The sequence below is a fragment of the Anabrus simplex genome, chromosome 11, assembly GCF_040414725.1.
Source record: "Anabrus simplex isolate iqAnaSimp1 chromosome 11, ASM4041472v1, whole genome shotgun sequence".
In the NCBI taxonomy this organism is placed as follows: domain Eukaryota; kingdom Metazoa; phylum Arthropoda; class Insecta; order Orthoptera; family Tettigoniidae; genus Anabrus; species Anabrus simplex.
This window is the reverse complement of record NC_090275.1, coordinates 134,959,180-134,982,393: the sequence shown is the minus strand read 5'-3', so window position 1 is coordinate 134,982,393 and position 23,214 is coordinate 134,959,180. Positions and strand designations below refer to the sequence as shown.

Here is a 23,214-nt window from a genome sequence, read left to right as displayed (position 1 = left end):
CTCTCTAAAGAACCAGAGAAACAAGGAAATGCCATTTGGTCCTTGTTTCAATGACGGTGGAATCCTGACATTCACCTCCCCGCGGTAGAGAGGGGGCTAACGAATGAAGGGACCGATTATCTCTCGGTATAAGGAGATCCCCTATACCAAGTGCCAACAGTCTCTTTGAGAGTGGATGAGTGGGTATGGGTAAGGGCACTCTACTGTCCTGGGGACAAGAAATTGTTCCCAAAGGCAGAGGAACCAGTTTCGTTAACAGCATTAGGATGCAGAAGGCAACAGGAAACCACTGCATTAAAGATCCTGAGAGATATTCCAATAAATTCACATGGCATGGCTGCAACATCAAGATCAGAAGAAGAAGAAGAAGAATTCATTGATTATGTCTAATCCATCTTGGTCCGATCTTCTCTATTTTATTTATATCTTTCGGGACATGTTCATTTCCCATTCTTATTTTCTGTAACACTTCCTAGAAATATTTAGAAAAATAGGAATTTGCTACAGGATGGAAAAGCTCGATGTGGAGTGTTGAGAGCGGGGCTCTCTGCCTCTTTAGTTGGGTGAGGTGGCATGTGTTCTCCAGGTTCTGGAGGAGATAATGCCAGGACAATCTCTATCCCAGTTCTTGTGGACCCATCAGCTTGAACACTCAGGAGCCATCCGATGGGTCTAGTGGGAGGGAAGGAACAAGACGAACATAAAAACAGGTTAGTGAGCAGCAGAACTGGGTCAGTCGCTACATTTACAGTCATGTTACTGGGATGTAAAGACAAATAGAAGAAGACAATCAATACTCATTGACAGTTATCAGACCTAGAGCAGGCATTTTGTTAGAAAAGACCTAAATAAAATATTCATTAAGAACATTTCTGTTTATGTGAATGATTATTCTTTACTATTGTTTGCGACTCATCATGAGTAATACAACTATTGATTAGGTTAATCTTAATTAACAAAGTATTTTGTAACTAATTGAGGGGCGATCTTGACCTTAATCTTTATTGCCTGTTTTGAAATAGCCTTCCTTCTTTTGCATTTGACAGGTCTTGCTTCCTTGTTCCATGTTGTGTAACTCAAGTGCTGACTTTCATATCCAGTCTTCATTCTCTCTCACGTCAGCTTTCTCCTCTCTGTATCTGCTCCTCAACTCCTCTCATTGCTTCCGTCAGCAAGTTCCATTGTGTTCATTCTTGTGCTGCTCTCTTCGCTGCAGGGGACACTATAGAGGCAACTCTAATATCAAAATGCATTGATGCAAACCTTGATACACAGATGCAGTAATTGCTGATGTACAGGTTTTTGAGACACACTTACAGCTCAAGTGTAGGACCGGAATTAGTGACATTCACAAATCATATAGCCGTTGTTAATGTACACTTACAGCTCAAGTGTAGGACCGGAAGCAGTGACATTCACAAATCACATAGCCGTTGTTAATGTTCTGTGTAACTCTAGTAAGGGTGGATTTTATTCAGATGTATTAGGAGAATGTTGGTTAGTCTCCTATTCAGTAACGGCCCCTGCACAATACTCTGGGCAATTTGTCTGTCAAGTTAGATGGCCACAGATTTGGTGTGGAATGTGATATGCTGGTCATCCAGTCTTGTGTTGTCACGTGCTCTCTCTTCAGTCTCGCTGGACACCAGAAGGTCCTGTGGAAAAAAGTGCTCTTCACCATCACACTTGTACATAACAAGGGGGAGATCGGAAGGATCTGCAATTTTTTATAATTTTTCCTTTTCATCATGTCATCCAAGTCCGTTGACATGAACCACCGTGTTCTCGTGCACCTAGAGATCTCTGGACTTGGTGTACAAATTCTGAGCTACCTGTCACTTTGTATGCTTAACACCTCAAACAGAAACACACATTTCTTGTTTGTACCAGTGTGGGGAACACAACACTGGAGATGATTTTCACGCCTGTGTGAAGAACATGAATGTTCACCGAAAGCCTGGTTACTCTGAATATCAGTCAGGGTGACGTGTCCTCGCCTTGACTGGTAGCACATGGAGCTGTGTATGGGGAGGCCAAGAGCCAAGTGATTTTCACACGTGAGGAGAATTGGCGTTAAGTGCAATCTAATAACAATTTCAACCCACCAGTAAAATAATCCTCAACAATATACAACTTTCTAACTACTTTTGCACCATAACAAATGTAAATAATAAAAACCTCTTAGGACACATCATTGACAGTTTGTCCTTTATCACTTACCCTCTTCTGTCTGCCTTCCTGCTCCCCTTGGTGCCTCCTTACAGCCACAGGTTTCGTAGAAAGTATCAGCAACAAGTAGAGTGAAGCACTCGGTATCTCACTGTGGCTGGACTTCCTGTTTCTCCCAACATGATTCTCAGATGACGCAACATTGTCAACAAACATTCATCCATATGTGAAATTGACTTTATGTGCTCAAAAATACTCACTTTATTTACCCATAAATTATCACCTTTTATTTGCTTCTCATTTGTTACATGATAGCAATGCATCATTGTGTTCATTCTATTTTGTGTTCCTATCTTTCTATATAGAACTAAATTTCCCTTTTATAATATAGATATAGACAGAATGAGCCATGAATGACAATTTACTATTTTATCGAAATAAACTGGAAGATGCGGTAAGTCCTGCATTGGATTAGCGCTGCAGATTACGTCATCCTATACACATTGTTAGATGTCAGCTCCATTAGTAACTAAGTCGTCTTCCTTGCATGGGAACCTCGGTGGTGCATGTTCTCTGGAGCATTTCTTACTCCATATTCTTCACTATTGTTCTCATACTGCACTACTTTTCTCTAAAGGACTGAAGTTTAGATTGTTAGTTTTTATTTTACTAATTTCGTTGATGTGATCTCTCATTTTACATTGCTCCCTCTTTATGTAACCTTACGTGTAGAAAGACCATATATAGGCAAATCAAATTATGTATTATTATACATCGTAACTTGATCAGAGTATATATAAGTACTTGCTGCATAAAGTGAGCAGTTCAACTCGGTTTATGGATGTGTTTAGTATAAAACATACGCCCACACAAATCACACTGAATGGATGGAAGAGGGCGGGGTTGTAATTGATGGAGTTTTCTTGCTTGTCGCATGGCCTCTTGATGTCTGGGGCGTTCTCTTTCAAACAAGTTGACAGCGGTGGATGTAGTGTTCCGCCACAGTGAGCGGTCCACAGCACATTCTTCCCATGTTTGTGTATCTATACTAGTTGTCTTCATGATGTGTTTCAGCTGGTCTTTAAAATGCTTAAGAGGGGCTCCACAAGGTCTACTGCCAGAGCAAAGTTCGCCGTAAAGAATTTGGTGGGGAAGCCTCGTATCGCCCATGCAGTGAACGTGGCCTAACCATCTCAGTTGATGAGCGATGATTGTTGCCTCAATGCTATTTAGCTGCGCTTTGTCGAGAACTGCCGAGTTGGTCACATAGTCCTCCCACTTAATATTCAAGATGCATCTCATTTTTTGTTGGTGGAAGTGCTCAAGTTTTTTGATATCACAGCGATAGTGTCCAAGTTTCACAGCCATACAGTAGCATGCAAATGACAAGAGCTTTGTACACCGTGAGTTTGGAATGCATTTTTAGGTTGTTATTCACAAAGACTCTGTGCATTAACCGTCCAAATGCTGCATGAGCAGCCCCAATTCTTTTATCAACGTCTTGTTCACAGGTACACAATTTAGACAAGATGCTTCCAAGATATGAAAAGTGATCAACCTGTTGTGTCTAAGATGGAACACTGAACTCAGGAAGAGCTAATCCTGGGGCAGGTTGTGCAAGTACCTTCGTTTTTTTTCCGCATTAATGGTAAGACCAAAGCGATCACATGCAATTTTAAAGCAGTTGACTGACTGTTGTAGTTCTGCAGGTGTTAGAGCAGGAGATGCGGTGTCATCAGCATACTGCAGTTCTGTCACCCGGGTAACCAGAGTACGCCTTTGTGAGAGAAGTCTTGCCAGATTGAGACAACATTTAATCTCCATGCAGATGATTCATGCAGCATAGCAGCCATGTACAGTGCAAAGAGTGTAGGAGCAAGCACACAGCCTTGTTTCAATCCATGAGTGTTTGGGAACGAATCTGATACTGAGTTAACATGAACAACCTGTCCAGACATGCCATCATGCCATTCTGAACACCCTAAATACTACAGTGCAGTAAATAATGAAGCAATTTATCGCCTCATTACCTTGGTGAAGGCAACTTTCGTTTCAAATGATCCTGGGTTTGGGTCAGAGATTTTTATCACATGGTCAATTCATCTAGCTTGGGGACTGTGTTATTTGTGTTTGTCCCAATACCATCCTCTTCATACATACACACACAACCAGCCATCACACACACACAGTAGTGGGGTTAGTATCAGGGAGGTATAAAACAGGGCAAAGTTTGCAGTCACGACCCTAAGGGGCAGAAGAAGACTAATTCCTTGGATCGAAAGCTTCATAGTCTGTACTCCAGTGTTGTCCAGTCTGCAAGAGTACATACACATTCTTCTGGTGCAAATCGATAACATTTTTTGTAGAAATTTATTACATTTTCTTGATAATTGACATTGTACAATGTTTGTTTTCTTTTGAAAACTGAAGTTATTTCCTTCAAAAGCATGCTTGACATCCACGGCTAGCCTTACACACCGCGAAACATTTCATTCATAGCTGCATGTGGAAACAGCGCTTTTCAGTCATGTTTCCGTATATCGTGTTTTTGCTTTTAGTCCGCAAAATGCCCAGCAGTTCAAGACTGGCTGTACTTTTCCTCTAATCATGTACTTTCTTCCCACAGCACAATTACAAATTAGCTCTGACTGTTCAGTAATGTGGAACTTTTTTGTAACTCACACCAGCGATGCTGCAAATGATGTGATATGTACACTTCTCTGTTGTGGCAGTCAGCAGCAATCTCCAGTTGGGAAAAGTCAAAATAAATTTAAAAAAGAAAAAAAAGAAAAAACAGTCTGTATCAGCACAAATCTTTGTTATAACCGGTATGGCTTTGTCATTTTATTAAGGGAACAGAGTTGCCAACCACATGGGCAGAAAATTCCAATTCCAGAACTGTGGCAACTTTGATGCAAATAATACCCACATCACGATTTCTTGCTACCAGATTTTGAAAAATATATGGGGGATTTTTGGGGTATATACGCTAGTATTTTTTTAATCATCATATGAGTGTAACAATTTCTTTTTGAGTTGCCACAGCCTGTGTGTTATTGATTATTTCAGGAGTTCACTACATTCAAGGAAGGCCTCTGTGCCAAGCTCTACTGCCTCTAGCTGAATCTGGCATCACTCCCTCGGACAACTCTTATTCTTTTCCGGTCCCGACAGTGATGCTCCTACAAGCCCGGAAAGTGCAGACATTGTTCAGCATTATGTTGCAGTGACTTTGTTTTCCATTGCTGGTATCCTCATTACTGTTGACTCTTAAAACTCCTCTAACACTGATATTGTTTCACTAACAGGAGACACAGGAGTTGTTTTACGTGCCAGGCTGACGTACTTGAGCATCTTTCAGTTCTCGCGGATCGAGCTGGTATTGAATTGCCCCTGTACCTAAAGTTGAGAGGGGCTGATGATCCTGTTGTTTTGTCCGTTACAGCAGTGAGCAGCAGTCGAGTAGCAAAATTGAGGTATTTGCTGGAATAGATTTGAACCCTGACATGTAAAAGTTGTCTTACTGATACTTCCAGACAAAAAAATTGAGCAGATTCTCGAGCAGAACAATCGCCATCAAACTTAGTTCCGTATTTTAGTCTTTCTTAATAAAATATTTGTTAAAAGCTTTGACGTTTCTCTGGGATATTATGCCGTGTTTACATTTCAACTACTCTATGGTAGCCCTAGTCAGTATGAAATGGCACAAACTGGTGACTGCTCATAGTTTTATAGAGCAGCGTCATTTTGCCCGTTTCCCAGATTAGTAACCCAGTAGTCGCCAAAGTCTGGTCACATCTTCGCATGATGCTGATAGTAGTCTGAAGCAGAGAGTGTGCTCCACCATCCAGATTTCTGTGGTTGGATGAGCCTTCTCGCTTTACATCTACATTTAAATTCATCAGAGCAGAGCACTGAAATATCGTAATAGCTTGTTTCGCCTTCAGTTATACCAAAGTGTGAACAATCATCAGGACATATTGTGCCCAAAGAGTTTAAATGGAAAAATAAAACAGAAGCCAAGTCCCATCACTGCAGCGAGATAGAAACCCTCCCTCATGTTCTTGGCTTCTGCCCAAAAGGAGATCTGTTGAGAAAAAGCAGACACAACAGGGTCAGGAGTAGTACTGCAGGACTTCTGGAGAATCTGAAGTGCACCGTATCTCAATCGATGGATCCAGTAAGTGATAGGAAGAGAAACATCAGAGTTGTTATTGATCTAACGGTAAGGTTTGAGAGCAACACTTCACACACAGGCCAAGGAAGAGACACTACGAACCCTGTTTCAAGTACTGTGAAGAAAAGTATGACATACCTGCCAGTTGCTGGGAGGTGATTGGGTTGCTCGTTGGTGTGCAAGGATCTGTCACAAAATTTTCAGTTTTCTTCCTTCATTTTGGTATTCCTGTTGTGTTTTTAAAAGAGGTTTGTTTAGATGTTTTACATAATTAATTGTCAATAGTAAATCACCATTTACACGGTATATGCAAAGAAAAAGAAGTACCGAGCTCGATAGCTGCAGTCACTTAAGTGCGGCCAGTATCCAGTATTCGGGAGATAGAGGATTCAAACCCCACTGTCGGCAGCCCTGAAGATGGTTTTCCGTGGTTTCCCATTTTCACACCAAGCAAATTCTGGGGGCTGTACCTAATTAAGGCCATGGACGTTTCCTTCCCACTCCTATTCCTTTCCTGTCCCATTGTTGCCGTAAGACCTCTGTGTTTCGGTGCGACATAAGCAACTTGCAGATATTATTATTATTATTATTATTATTATTATTATTATTATTATTATTATTATAATAACATCAATACGTGGTATGGCTAGATGACGTATTTCTTTGTGAGGCTTGCACCATTTTCTTTACAATGTACATACATACATTATCATTATAGACTGTTATGCCTTTCAGCGTTCAGTCTGCAAGCCTCTGTGAATTTACTAAACGTCGCCACAATCCTCGATTTGCAACTAGTGTTGTGGCATCATTTAGCTCTATACCTCTTATCTTAAAATCGTTAGAAACCGAGTCTAATTTTTTTTTTTTTTTTTTGCTAGGGGCTTTACGTTGCACTGACACAGATAGGTCGTATGGCGACGATGGGATAGGAAAGGCCTAGGAGTTAGAAGGAAGCGGCCGTGGCCTTAATTAAGGTACAGCCCCAGCATTTGCCTGGTGTGAAAATGGGAAACCACGGAAAACCATCTTCAGGGCTGCCGATAGTGGGATTCGAACCTACTATCTCCTGGATGCAAGCTCACAGCCGCGTGCCTCTACGCACACGGCCAACTCGCCCGGTGAAACCGAGTCTAACCATCGTCGTCTTGGTCTATCCCTACTTCTCTTACCCTCCATAACAGAGTCCGTTATTCTCCTAGGTAACCTATCCTCCTCCATTCGTCTCACATGACCCCACAATCTCAGGCTCCTCTTGTGCTGAGATGTTCCATGGTTTCGCAGCATTCGCCCTCAAGTCAACAACTTTCTTCCTGTAGATGGTTGGTCTTTGTGCACTTCTTTAAGCCAGCAGGGGTGAGTTTTCAATTTTTTTCCTTTATGCCCATTTCTCTTTAACCGAGCAAGTTGGCCGTGCAGTGGGCTTTCTGTAGGTTATCATCAATTGTCTGTGGTAGTGCAACATAAAACACCGAGCTCGATAGCTGCAGTCGCTTAAGTGCGGCCAGTATCCAGTAATCGGGAGATAGTGGGTTCGAACCCCACTGTCGGCAGCCCTGAAGATGGTTTTCCGTGGTTTCCCATTTTCACACCAGGCAAATGCTGGGGCTGTTCCTTAATTAAGGCTACGGCCGCTTCCTTCCCATTCCTAGGCCTTTCCAATCCCACCGTCGCCATAAGACATATCTGTGTCGGTGCGACGTAAAACAACTAGCAACATAAAACAATAATTCTCTTTTTTTTTTTTTTTTTTTTCTTATAGTGGTGGTCATCTTCTCTATTCTTCTTCTGAAGTGAAAAGAATTGGACCAGCTATCCAGTGTGGAAGGCATAAGCAGAGTAAAGGGAGAGTACTTGTCTAAAATTGCTCTAGAAAACAACGTTGTCATTCAGAAGATATAGGCCAACTAAACACACGAGGAAAAATTCCAGGATATGACCTCATAGGGGCAACATATCTAGTTACATATGTTTATAATACTATAGAGAATACTTACTTACTGGTCGGTGCTACAGTGCATGCAGGTCCTTGGCCTCCTTAATCACATGCCTCCATTTGTCCCGGTCTTCGGCTTTCCTTCTCCAGCATTGAACTCCCATCTTTGAAAGGTCATCCTCAACATCTCTTAAGCCATTTTTCTCCCCAGGTCGTCACCAAGTTATCCGCTTTTCCTGTAATATGTCTTAAGATATCCGTATCATTTGTCTTTTTACAAGGATCCCCTGTGGATGGGGGTCACAGATGAAGAATACACCCACGATATCCTCTGCCTGTCGTAAGAGGTGACTAAATGGGGCCCAAGGGGCTCTAAGTTGGGAGTGTAGGTTGATGACCACAGGACCCTTAGCTGAGTCCTCGCGTTGCTTCCACTTACTTGTGCCGGGCTCCTCGCTTTCTTCTATACTGTCCGACCTCTCTTGGTCAACCCTTGTTCTTTTCCAACCCCAATGGTATTAGAGCATTCGAGGCCTAGGGAGTCTTTCATTTTCATGCCCTTTATGGTCATTGCCTTTCTTCGCTCGTTCCTTCATTTTTTGAAGTGTCGGATCCCTTTTTTTCTTTTTTCTCTCTGTCTACCCCCTGTGGGTGGGGTATGAAGACGAAAAATACACCCACGGTATCCCCTGCCTGTCGTGAGAGGCGACTAAAAGGGGCGACCAAAGGATGCTTGGATTAGAACCGTGAAACTACTTTTGATTAGTACCATCACACGGGGAACACCATGGGTTGCCTTTACTTGCGGGTAATGCCACTATATTAGGTACAGAATAGGTTTGTGATAAGTAGCAGCAGAGAGTGGTTCACTGTGGGTTTCCAGTACCCGTGATTAGTACCATTGTGAGAAACACCACAGGTCTGGGCATCACCTGTGTTTAGTACCACTATATGAGCGACACCTTGTGTCTGCGTTGCCTGTGATTAGTACACATAGATGAGGAACACCTTCAGTTTGCATTACCTGTGAGTGGCACCATTATGTCAGAAACACCATAGGTCTGCGTTGCCTGTGCGACGTACAATACTTGCGAGGTGTACCATCATATGTGGAATACCGTGGGTCTACGCTACTTTTGATTAGTACCCCAACATGACATATACCATGGTTCTACTTTACTAGCTACCGGGCGAGTTGGCCGTGCGCGTAGAGGCGCGCGGCTGTGAGCTTGCATCCGGGAGATAGTAGGTTCGAATCCCACTATCGGCAGCCCTGAAGATGGTTTTCCGTGGTTTCCCATTTTCACACCAGGCAAATGCTGGGGCTGTACCTTAATTAAGGCCACGGCCGCTTCCTTCCAACTCCTAGGCCTTTCCTATCCCATCGTCGCCATAAGACCTATCTGTGTCGGCGCGACGTAAAGCCCCTAGCAACAAACAACTTTACTAGCTACAAGTACCATTATGAGGGGCCGTTGACCTGGATTTTGGATCTCTTTAGCCAACAAGCCTCCTCAATTCAGGATTGTGCATTATAAGTGGTCCCTTGGTCAGTAATACTATTTTTATGATAGTTTTTGGGTCATATCCACTGATTGTTTAAAATTCATATCCCTCCATTCATTATTCATGACATTCTTTATTTTAGTCAGTGGATGATTTTGAACTTTTAATTTGTCATTACATTTCGTACCATTAGGGGCCGATGACGTAGATGTTAGCCCCTTTAAACAACAAGCATCATCATCTCCTCCTTTCTTCATTTTCTGTTTTACTACCAGTGGTAGTCCACATTTATTGCTACGAAGGGTCCCAAATACAAATGTTTCATTCTTCAGAAGTTCTTCTGCCAGAGGCACACTGGTGTAGAAATAATTGGCATAGAAGATACGTCCTTCATTTAGGAATCCTTTTAGAAGCTCCATTACAACAGAATGAACGACCCACTCAGCTTTCACTCACACTGGATTCTCCTGCATAGATCTTCATTCTAACAGTGTAGCCTTTGTTCATACACAGTTTATACACCTTAACTTCATATTTGTGAGTTTTGTTAGGAATGTACATTCTGAACACTAAACGGCTTCTCCAAGGAACCATAGTTTCATCTATAACCATTTCTTTCTCCAGTATCAACGTATTCTCAAAATTTTGGTTTACATTACCAAGGAGGGGTTGGATTTGTTAAAGACGATCGCCTGGTCGATGGTTAGCTTCGTTGTCTGCGAAGTGCCAGAATCTCAAGAGAGCAAGGAAACTATCCCATGGGATTACCCATCTAATAAGTTGCACATCATACAAGTCATTCTTGGACCAGTATGAGTTGATAGATGGGTGAGGAATGAGACCCATACACTGTTTCATTTCCTCAGTATTAGTTTCCTTCCATTTCAAACTTCTGGACTTGATTTTCTCATTATGACTTTGTTTAAATTGAATAGTATACCTGATAGTTTCCACGAAGTGAGAGTATATATATCAGTGGGCTGTCTCTCTTCTAACTGCAACTTAATCTCTGCTTCCCTGGAAAAAACGGTGAATCCTAAATCATTCCTGCCTATGACCTAGCTGTTAGGCCCCTTTAAACAACAAACATCATCATCATCATCAAATCATTCCTGGTTATATCACCCCAACTGCAGTCTGATTTTCCTGATTGTGTTTTAGTTGTTCACTGTCACTTTCAGTGTGGCTGTCATTTACATCTGCATCGGTTCCAGAGGACACTGGTGAAGATGATGAACTTCATAATGAAAAATTGGGATCCTCTATGTCACTACATTCAATATCTTCATATTCTAAAAGATCCTCAGTATCCGACTCCTCTAATGGTTTTTTTAAGATCTCCTGGTTTGATGTAAAGAGTCCGAAGTGGAACACTCTTTGGATAGCTGAAAGTCTGCTGATCTATTCGCACACATTCCTTAGCTTTCTATGCTTATAGGTGAGAATAAGATTATGAAATCTGTATATAAGTAACGTTCTTACCGTGATGCTGCAGTTACCGGTACTTCACACGATTACAAGGATATTCACAACAGATTTCCGCCAGCCTGTAATGACAGCTACAGCACGATAATACTCAGTCAACAATGTATAGCTCCTGTTGTCCACCGTAGTTGAGTGAGATGTCCAGTAAAAATGGAAGGCACTGGTGACTCGTTTAACAAATAGTAAAACCTGTATACATCACGAGCAGCAAGTGCCTCGTGGTATAAGGTAGTTGTGCCACGTGTACATAATCATCTGTATTTTATTTCTAAGTGAAATTCCCAATTAGATAATCACATTAGTTTCAAAAAATAAATTATAAAATTTTGTTTTCACTTTATCAATGTTGATTGATTGATTGATTGATTGATTGATTGATTGATTGATTGATTGATTGATTGATTGATTGATTGATTGATTGATTGATTTTTCAGGAAACCCTTGGCTAAGGCCAGCAGTTTGTTTTAGGGTTCTCTCTGTCTTCCTCTCTCACATATAGAGGAAAAGCATGTGGCTATGTGCAATATATAAGAAACTGAGTCATGTGAATCAGTGGATGAACAACAAAGAAAGGCAAAACATTGAAAGGAAAGTAAGAGGTAGTTCAATAGGAAAGAATGGGGACATTATCAAAGCTATTGGTCATGTATGTCAAATTAATATTATAGAAAACAGAATCCGTTACATCTATCTAATTAATTTTGAATAATTTGTTTGCAGAGTGATGACTGTTAGATGATTTTTAACTTCTTTAATATAAAAAACACAGAGTCGACCACCATTACAGGAACTATTTCATGAAACAAGCACAATTTGAGACCCACTGGAAGAGGATTAGCTGACTTCATTGGGTGTATCAAATATTTGGACAAGATATTTACACAGCCAGATTGCTTGTAGTCTTTAGAAGCACATCTCAGCACTGGGTTAGCTGTGCTTGTGGTAGTTGTAGTGGTGTGCATGTAGTATTCGCGGTGAAGGCAAATTAAGAACACTTTTACAGAAGGCTGATCACGTTATATCTGTTGTGTTCTGTGGGGCCACTAGCTGTTCTCTTGGGGAGTGTACTTGAGATGGGACTTCATGATGATACTTTCATCCTACTTTTATGGTTTTCAGACGCACCTACAAGAGTTCCCTAATCTGCCGGTAAATATACCGCTATGTGGCTGGCTTAGTTAAGGAAATTCAAATACCACTGGATTGAGCCAGGACTGAACCTGCGAACTTGCTCGCTCTTCTTTGTAAACTGTTTACAATACCATTTCAGGAGTCAGAAAGGTCAATATTTCTTGGAAATGATAAATGTCTGTACATTGCTCCAAATAATGTAACTTTTCATCAGTATTGTTAGACAGAGGAACGGACCTGCCATTGTGTTCCTTTTCGTTTCTTATCTTTCTCTATAATGAATTACATGACATTGTAATGCATATTGACTGAAGTTGCCACAGTCACCAGAAGTTTTCCACCTGACTCTTGCCACTTGGCCTCTTGTTGTCTTGGTGGATCCAGTGTCCTGTGTGCCTCGTCAGTCCCCAGTTTAGTTGAGTTTTGACTCCATTTCACCATCACAGACTTTACTCGGCGGTCCTGAGATACAGTGTAGTTACATTTTCAAAAAGCGGAAAAAAAGTCATTGGGCAGTCCATGTTGTTTAATGTTGGCCACATTTGGTGTTTACTCAACACTTATTGATTAAAATTCAAGTATAGACTGGTAGAGTGAAATGGAACATTGAAACGCCTGCATACGATGGGCGAGACCATACGATTTTTAAAGTTAAAAACTAATATACCACAAGTGGCTCTGCAGTTTGTACATGCTTGTTGCAACAGTCAATTAAAATTATTTGTATATGTCCTGTGATCAGTCTTCTGAATTAGATGTTCTCAAAAATATTTGAAGTGTACAGTTGCCAACATAGGCTAGCACGCTGAAGGTACGCTTGGTACAAGGAGATGGAACGGACTGCAAAATACAGGAAGCAGACAGGGTTTGTGGTGGGAGATAGCAACAGGTAAACTGCTGACAAAATTAACTCAGTAAAACTCAATGTTCATTACTGTGAGTTAAGATGTAGATATGGCGTTTATTTCTCCTACAAGTCAGGTTGTGTGATGTTGCTGATGCTGTTATGTAGAACGTTTACAACTTTCAGAAATGTTTCGGAAAGAAAGCTAACAGCATAGGAAACGCAACACCTGCATAGAGAAAGTTCAGCCTTCGCCAGTGCAGTAGTGTTCACCATCATTATATCAATACAAGACTCTTAGAAAGGCGCTTGACCTTGAAGTTCACACAGTCTATGAGTACTGGGTTAATTAAAGGTGACTGGGCATAGAACTGACTACTGTTATCACAAGTCCAGTCTTGTATTGGCATCTCCTAAAAACCAAAACACTAATATTTTTTATAATAATAATTATAATAATAATAATATTAATAATAATAATATTTTTTTTACAGTTGGCTTTATGTCGCACCAATATAGATAGGTCTTATGGTGACTATGGGACAGGTAAGGGCTGGGAGTGGCAAAGAAGTGGCCGTAGTCTTAATTAAGGTATAGCCCCAGCTTTTGCTTTGTGTGAAAATGGGAAACCACGGAAAACCATCTTCAGGACTGCCTACAGTGGCGTTTGAACCCAACATCTCCCGGATGCAAGCTCACACTCAGCTGCACGCCCCTAACTGCATGGCCAACTCGCCTGATAATAATAATATGATGTGGGTTACTGTAGTCATGTCGTAGTTCATGAACTGCAAATAAAGGCCGAGTGGCCTAGTAAGTGGTCCTGGGAGTCAGGATACTAGTTGCTGTGGATTAGGAGTGAGCATCTCGGGCATATCCTGAATTGTGGCCCTCCTTGTGCTCAGGTGGCTAGGACTATGCAATTCACTGGTGGTCCTTGACCCAGACTATGTGTAGATAGTGTAGCATCCTGCTTCACAGAATTTACTGAGCTCAGAATATTTAAAGGAAGCCTCGGACCTATGGGAGTAACGGAAACAAATTGGTGAACAAAATGGAATTTGATGGGGAGCTATCAATATTGATGGGGCTTATGGAAGAAAAAAGTAGAACTGGCTGAGTCAGCAAAGAGGATGCATCTGGATGTGTTAGGAGTTAAAGATATTCATGTATGAGGAGATAACAAGGTAGAGATAGATTATAAAGTGTACATGATGAGTCTTAAAAAGCGAAGGGCAGAGTGTTCGGTAGGACTGTTCATCAGGATTACTATTGCACGCAACATAGTTTCTGTAAGGCACGTAAATGAGAGAATGATGTGGGTAGATTTGGCGGTTGGAGGAATTAGAACAAGAATTGTCTCAGTGTATTCACCATGCAGATGAGGATGAAGTTGACAACTTTAACGAAGCACTGAGTGACATTGTAGTCAGGGTCAACAGCAAGGATAGGATAGTGCTAAAGGGCGATTTCAGTGCGAGAGTTGGAAACAGAACTGAGGGATATGAAAAGAAATGGTGATGGGTAATGTTGGGAAGGTATGGAAGCTAATAGAAATGGGAAGCATTTACTGGACTTGTGTGCTAGTATGGGATTAGCAGTTCTTCCAAGCATAAGGCTATTCACCGCTACACATGGGAGGGTAGGTGCACCAGATCCATAATAGACTATATCTTACCAGACTTTTAATTCACAAAATGTGACCTATCTGATCTGTAGTGAACTAAGTATCTCTAGGCCTAGGATAGGGAAATCTATCTCCAGACGAATAAGAATAGAAAATTTCTAGGACCAGGGAATTAGAAGTACATGGATATGATTAGTGAGAAGTTCTGAACAGTGGACAGTAAGCAGGCTCAGGATATAGAAAGAGAATGGATGGCATACAGAGATGCTGTAGTAGAAACAGCAAGGGAATGTCTAGGAACAACTGTGTGTGAAGATGTGAAAAAGCAAACATCTTGGTGAAACGATGAAGTGAGAGCAGCTTATAAACGTAAAAAGAAGGCTTATCAGAAATGGCTCCAAACAAGGGCCGATGCAGGCAGTAGATAGATGAAGGACACAGAGTGAAACAAATAGTTGTTGAATCGAAAAAGAAGTTGTGGGGAGATTTTGGTAATAACCTGGAAAGGCTAGTTCAAGCAGCAGGGAAAACTTTCTGGACAGTAATAAAGAATCTTAGGAAGGGAGGGACAAAGGAAACGAATAGTGTTTTGGGTAATTCAGGTGAACTCATAATAGATCCCAGGGAATCAGTGGACAGGTGGAAGGAATATTTTGAAATAGTATAGTGGGAAGGCAGGGATGAAATGGTGTCATAGAGTAATAAGATTAACATGGAGTGTTGGTAAGGTACCTTCAGATTGGACAAAAGCAGTAATTGCACCTATCTATAAGCAAGGGAACGGGAAGGATTGAAACAACTATCAAGGCATCTCATTGATTAGTATACCAGGCAAAGTATTCACTGGCATGTAGGAAGGGAGGATACGATTAGTGGTTGAGAGGGAAGTTGGTTGAAAACTAGTGTGATTTCACACCGCAGAGGGGCTGTCAGGATCGCATTTTGAGTATGCGCCAGGTAACTGAAAAATGCTACACTGCACCAATCTTGAAAGAATGGAACATTCAAGATCCATCTCGGTGCTGATTACAGTGAAACCTCGATTCTCCGTTTTTTGAGGGACCATGAAAATAAAACGTACAATACGGGAAAACGGAATTTCCGGGAATGAATGAAAACCATCAACAATTTGGCTAAACATCACAAAAATCAAATATGTATAATTATAATCTTACAAAACTCCTAAACCAAACCAAACTACAGCCCCAGTGGGACTTTGCCTGCCAAGCGACCGCTGCTCAGCCCGAAGGACTCCAGATTACGAGGTGCGCATGGTCAGTGCGACGAATCCTCTCGGCCGATATTCCTGGCTCTGTAGATCGGGGTCGCCATCTCACCATTAGATAGCTCCACAATGAAAGGTAATCACGTAGGCTGAGTGGACCTGGAACCATACTTATATCCAGGTAAAATTGTCTGACCTGGTCGCAATCGAACCCGGGCCTCTGGATGAGAGGCGCGCATGTTAGACCACGAAACCGCATTAATTACCGGTACGCGAGTTCAAAATCTCGATACTTTATATTCAGTTTTACAGGGGAATCTTCGTCAGTTTCCCGTGAAAACTTCTTTCAGTTCAGCGACTTTGATTAGACTAGCCACTCTTCGAAAAATCTAATAACGCCAAGCCAAACGACAATCGACCACAAGTAGTTTTTAATTCTCTCATCTAATAAAATAAAGCACATTAGATACGAAAGCACTCAAAATGAATGTGAAATCCGTTCATTTCTTAATCTTTCATTGTAATTTGGTCTCCGGTCTACTGTTCGTAGTCAGTTTCTGGAAATCTCGTACCGCGCAAATTAGGCCTACGTCGACTTTTAAAGGTTATGTTGAACTGGAAAACATGGTTTCGAATATAAGTATCGATTCTTAAAAGTTCTCGAATGCATTATATTCAATTCTGCGCGTCACAAATCCAATCAAATTGGAAAGATAAAAGAAATATCAAAACTTCAGAAATTACGGTTATTCGTCACCTTGAGGTCATCTGGAAAGCGCGCTCGCTGCACATGTCAGTACGAGTTTGAAATTATACCAACCATTTAAAATGTAACGTGCGCAAATAAAACGACTGCGGTTTTTGGTATTTTAGCACGAAAACGTAAAATTCCCAGTCTTACATTAGGACCTAAACAGTAATAGGCAATTCCAAGACCTCCCATGGCTTTCTTTTTTTTTAAAAAATTACATTTAGGTGCAACATGTGTTTTGGTCTCGCTAACATAATCATGTACGATAATATCAAAAATACTGAATTTGTGTTAAGAAGCAGTTTCGATTCCTGCCTGAAAGCCCAGTTACCGGTACTCTGCAGTGCCCTGAGCAAAGTGCCAAAAACCTCTTCGGCAGTACGATCGAAAAAAGTAAAAATATAAACATCTAACCCTGGACGTAATATGGACGTTTTATAAGTGCGAACATTTGACGAAACTCGTTCCGTCTTCAAGCAGAGCTGTCGAAATGCGCCGTGTATCCTTGCAATTGTTGTCGCCACTCTCTGCTTTGAGATTCTCTAGACGATACCACCCGAGTGCGACGCTAAGATGGTCCCTTATGCAAGTTCATCGCCGATCGCTTTTCCAGTACCGGTACAGTACTTGCTTTAATTATCGCAGTGACGGGGCGTTAACGCCAAGATCCATAAATATGCCATAGCCGTCCTTTTGTGAGATACAGTTTATTAAAAAACGATTGATCGAGGATTTAGCGTTGATGGGACTGGAATTTCTGGACGGTTGATCCGGGAAATCGTTTCTTCGAGGAACGGATAATGCGGGACTTTTACAACGTGATTTAATTACGATGCTCGCGGGACCACGTAATTTGAACGCATATTCCGGGAAAACGTATTTTCCGGGAACGGATAATCGAGGTTCCACTGTATGCATTTAGGTAAGACGAGAGTGATCATTCAGAATGCAGACAGCTGTATTGTAGCACATTTTGTGGCGGGTTTGGTTTTGAATATTGCTGGCAGATGAGAGTTTAGTGGCTGCCCGTCCTAAGTCATGTCCCTCCACCACAGGTTTGCAGAGGTAATGCTCTAGTTCAAGAATCATCCTTTCCCCCTTATCCAGCTCGTTCCTCTTTTGTCCCTGTCCAGGTTCCCTCTTCTTCTTACACTGCTCTTTATTGAATCGCCCTCTCGCTCTCTTTCCTTCATTTCGAGAATATTGTAAAATAAGTAGTACCGTACTGTTGGCAGCCTTGAAGATGGTTTTCCGTGGTTTTCCTTTTTTACACTGGGCTCTAACTTTATTAAGGCCATGGCTGCTTTCTTCCCACTCGTAGGTCTTTCCCATCCCATCGTCACCATAAGACCTATCTGTGTTGGTGTGACAAAAGAAAAAGAAGTTATCATGATGAGCCCACTGCTACACTGAGGCAAAACGCTGGTAATTTCACGATTGTAAAATCCGAAGAGCTTAAATGTTTTAAAAAATATTAGTAATCGACAACTTCCCCTTCATGAACATGTTGCAGTCATCCCCTGCTGTAACTGGGCAAGGACCTTACCGTCAATAAATTTTGACCTAAACACACTATGGTCTCAAGTGAGAACATTCTCATTTGTAGAGCCTTGCGTCCAGAATGTGTCCCTGGATTTGATCTACTGCGAGTTCAGTCATGGACAAAGCACAGGGTTTGTCAGGACTGTTTCTTGTCCACACTGTGAATGTGTAAACAGCTGTATGCCAGGCAATTGATTATATCAGAAACTCGTAATCTTCATGCTCTGAATGTACTAAAAGGCTGGAGGCGTTAACCAGACATGCTGAGTACGAAGATATATCGTCGGAAAATGGAATTGCTGACCCAATAGCTGAGGCTGTGTCGTCAGTAATTGAGGCCTTGGCCCTGCCACAAAGGACTGACTAGACCTTGCAAGGAGAACCGAGCGAGTTGGCTGTGCGGTTAGGGAGTGCAGCTGTGAGTTTTCATTCAGGAGATAGTGGGTTTGAACCCCAGTCATGGCAGCTCTTGTGGCTTACCATTTTCACAGCAGGCAAATGCTGGGGGCTGTACCTTAAGGCCACAGCCACTTCCTTCCCACTGCTAGCCCTTTCCTTCTCCATTGTTGCCATAAGACCTATCTGTATCGGTGTGATGTAAAGTAGATTTTATTTAAAAATACAAACAAAAATAACAAAGAAGAAGAAAGTCCTGACTTTGATAGTTCTAAAAACTATTAGATCATTGTATGTTTTCTCATTTCTTATGCTCTGTTACTCTGATGACTACATGATACATGTTGTGGGTTTGAACCACACCGCTGGAAGCCCTAAAAATGTTATTTCATTGTTTCTAGGATGTATTTGTGAAAACATAAAAAAAAAGCATAACAAAAAGTCATTCATTGATTGATTTTATTTATGTATCAGGCATGGAGGTACAAACAGGTAGGACCAAAGGCAGGACTGTACTCGCAGTGGGGAGATAAAGGCTAAGTTAGTTGTGCATAAAAATCAGCTTACAGGAGGATTGGAGAAGTAGATAGAGGCGATGGAATTGTGGAGGTGCTTAGCTCCCTCATAGAGGAATGCTGTTTTTTTTTTTTTTTTTTTTAATACTGTTAGGAACACCTGAAACAAAGTGATCCTGAATACTTTAGTGGGTATCTTGTGTGCAGACAGGGTTTGTGGAGACGCTGAAGCCGCAGTACATTCCCGGCCAGGCGATGATCTCTCCGGGTGCATCTAATGCAGCTGCCAACGCAGGAGTGGAGGAGCGGCTGTCACAGCTCCAGATGCAGCAGGAGATAGAGAACCTGCGGCTTGAAGTCAAGGATCTCAACGAGAAGCTGGACACCCTCAGGTGTAAGTAGTGTTACACTGTTCTTACTACCATAATATATGTATTAGAGATGACCATGTTCATTTTCGGGGCTGGAACATGGTGTGGTGTGTGTAGCTGGCGTCTATCAGCATCTTGGCTGTTTCCCTGGGTGAACGGCAGGATTTCAGGGTATGCCTCCAAAGATCTGTGACATCTCAGTGAGTGGGAAGTTATAATCTTATCAAAATCATAGAGGAGAGCATTTGAGTGGTACAGACTTGGTGGGGCAATGTGCTTCGTGAGTTGGGCTTGATAGAGCCAGTGGTCTCCTGACGCACAGACCTATCAACCTTCTTCTATTTGTGCCACACCACACATTATGAGAGACCAAAATGTTAACCCTCCCGACAGCATAATGACTCTCTTATTATGTAATGTAATCAACTGGCTGTAGCACCCATTGTTGATAGGACAATCACTTAAAATTTGCATGTTTACATTTTTGTCCACCCCTCATATTGTTCCGCAGATTCTGACGTGCCTTTCGGTACCTCGTCATGAGGTACTCGAACTCTGTGCCCCTTTGTATTTCCATATTTTTTTTGCATTGTTGATGATCGTGATTTGATCTCTTCCTTCCAGTATAAAAGAAAGCCAATTATCAGGTCAATATTTTAAAAAATGCTGACATGTACAAAGACTTTAAAACGTTGCTGGAACAACCTCCATTGCAGCTCTCTTTAAGAGTCTGTAGAATTAATTACCTGCTCATGGATTTAAATGATCACATGGCTGCCACTGATATTTTCCTTATATTTCACTGTATCGGAAGGAGGTTGTCGTTATCAACATCATCATCCATTTCTCTTGTCCAGCTCCCTCTTTGTTGGGGTATTTAGGGCACCTCTTCATCTTTCTCTATCCAGTCATAGTATTCTTCATTGATTCCAACCACCTTCACCCTCTTGCCCTCCCTCTTCCTGTCTGGGTCTCCATCATCTGTTTCCATACTCTTAACATGTCCAAACCGTTCTAAGCTCATCCACCTCCATTCTTCCTCCCTGACGTTCTGTCTTTTCTTGTCTTTCCTATCATACTACTTAAGTTTTACCTTATTACTAGCAAATCAGCCGCACACCTAATATTTTGATAGGATATTCCTATGCATTTTTGCGCTGATTATGAGTCTCATTTCCAATTCATTGGCTTGTCGCAAGAATGTGTGCCTGCAGTAACAAATGAAAATGCTGTGCACAGTCTGAACTCAACCATTAGTAAATGTTTGTCTTGAGGAAAGTTGACAATTACACAGCTTCATTCAAGCTAAAAGTGGTGAAGTTCGTGGAAGAAAATAACAGAGCAGCGAGTCATGAGTTTTGTGTTCACGGAAAAAAAAAAAAGAACACAAGTGAGAAACTGGAGAATACAACTACTGGCATTTCGGGGCCCAAAAAAAAAGGGAATTTCCCGGGTGTTCAATCATTACTGAAATGGGTGAGAGAGATGCGGAACAAGAGTTGCAGTGTTTCTCGTGCAATGTTACAACTAAAAGCATGGGAAATTGCGCGATCCCACCATATTCCGAAAAATGTATTCAAGATAAATCATGAATGCATTACTCAGTTTATGCAGCGGAAAACGTGTTTGTGCCAAACAGTGCCGAACGACTGCTGCGATAAAGTTTCAGCTTTACAGGCATGTGATCAAGTTAAGGCATCAGAACTCTTATCACCGCTTGCTGTTAGACATGACCTGTTACGTAGTCAAATACCACCACAACTACGATAACGGCAGCCAAAGATATATGAACTAGCAGTTACACCACTGCCCTAGTTCATCAATAACAAGTGGAAGCACAAAACCGACACAATTCACTCCGCACAAACAACCAAACAAGAACTTACCTTAGCAAGTGGAGAAGTGTCTAAACAAACTGTGGATAATTAAATAAACCACTGTGCTGGGTACCAGAACACATATGAGTGAAAGAAAGAACAACAAATATTTTCTTAAGAAGGTTAATATAATTTTAATCTTGATATCCTAAGTAGAACAACTTCATTGAAATATAAAACCGTCCATTAAGGGAAACAAACAACATAATATAAGGTAATTAATCAACAACTCGGAAAGCTCGTTAATAAATGTGGTCGACCAACCTAAGATAACTGAAAAACGTACACGACTACATGATAATTGCATTAAGTGAGTAGTACCTTTCGGGTGCAATTCAAAGGGTGACTTCAAAGTACAAGATTTCTCTTCATTTTCTCTTACTTTCATTTAACTAATTATTCTCGTCAGGATAGTACGATCATGGAGCTTTTGCAAGGGGGTCAGGCTTATTATGTGTCGAGAGACAAATAGAATAAACAGACGCTAAGACAGGCGAAACAAACACAAACGAGGTAAAGGATAAAGTCATGTAAAAGGTTGGATAAAGTGTTAGTCACACAGACACCGCAGCACACGAGTAGCTAAATAAAATATTTACTATAGCGTGAGTCGCCCAAAAAAACAATCACCACCATCACTACAGAGTAGCCATGGTAACCAACATACACCATCAAGGATTAGCAACGACCAATCACAAACATATAAGCATAACAATGGTCGTAAAATAGAGAACCAAGAGATCCCGAAGGCGCAATAACATTTTACAAGATAAAATAAAAGGAATAGCAGGAATAAAATTAAAAGAGAACCAAATTTAATTTCTGATACCTTGGAGGAAACTCCCATAGTCCTTAAACCTTTCCAACAGATGGAGTTCCTTTGAAGTACACTTAGAGGGGATGCACTTTATCTCTCTAAAGTCCACATTAATAATAATAATAACAACTTTTCATAATTCCCCAAATTAGATGAAACATAATATGCCTTCATACCACGCGTATCCTGATCACTTAGGATATGTACATCAATATATATAAATTTCTACAGAGGAAACCCGAAACATGAACAGCTACTGGCCTGTTTTTTAAAACCAGTTATTAGGATTATGGCAATTTCAAAAGTCTTAAACACACAAAAGTTCTAGAAGAGCGTATATTTTCCAAAATATCATTCCGGTCTTCGAAGGTAAGAAGGTTCAATTTAAATGAAGGAGAAACTTACAGTTGCAGCATCAGGCTTGTAGTAACATCAAAGCGTTAGTTGCTCCATACTCACGTAATGATAATTTCACCAAATATTACATTACTGCAGAAAAGGAGGACAGTTTTCAAAATAAAATAAATAAAACTTTAAAGGATGGCAGAACGCCCTCACACCAAAATATTATGTCGGATCCGTAATGTGGGCTGAGCCCAGAAGCCGGAGCACGTCCTTCCTCCAACATGATCAAGCAACTCTCACTTTTAATGGCGGATAACTTGCCGCTGGAAGAGAGCAGATCATCTAAGACGGCGAGGAGCTCCCTGATTGGCCATAGTTCGACTACACCATAGCAGATGGCACATAGCAGAATAAGAGTTAGGTATCGAGAGCAAGTCGCAGGGAATAAATTAATTACATAAGATATATGATGACTTAAAAATAGGAGAAAAGCCAGCTTG

General features: G+C 41.3%; 1 protein-coding gene across 3 annotated transcripts in view; it reads left to right on the top strand.

Annotated features, from left to right (window-relative positions):
- Positions 1-23,214, top strand: part of DCTN1-p150 (dynactin subunit 1) — a 684,595-nt gene that overhangs the window by 156,656 nt on the left and 504,725 nt on the right. For all 3 annotated transcript variants that reach the window (XM_067155601.2, XM_067155604.2, XM_067155600.2), the window contains one exon: positions 19,512-19,698. In XM_067155601.2, the coding sequence (XP_067011702.2) occupies positions 19,512-19,698 (187 nt within the window). The remainder of the gene's footprint in view (positions 1-19,511; positions 19,699-23,214) is intronic.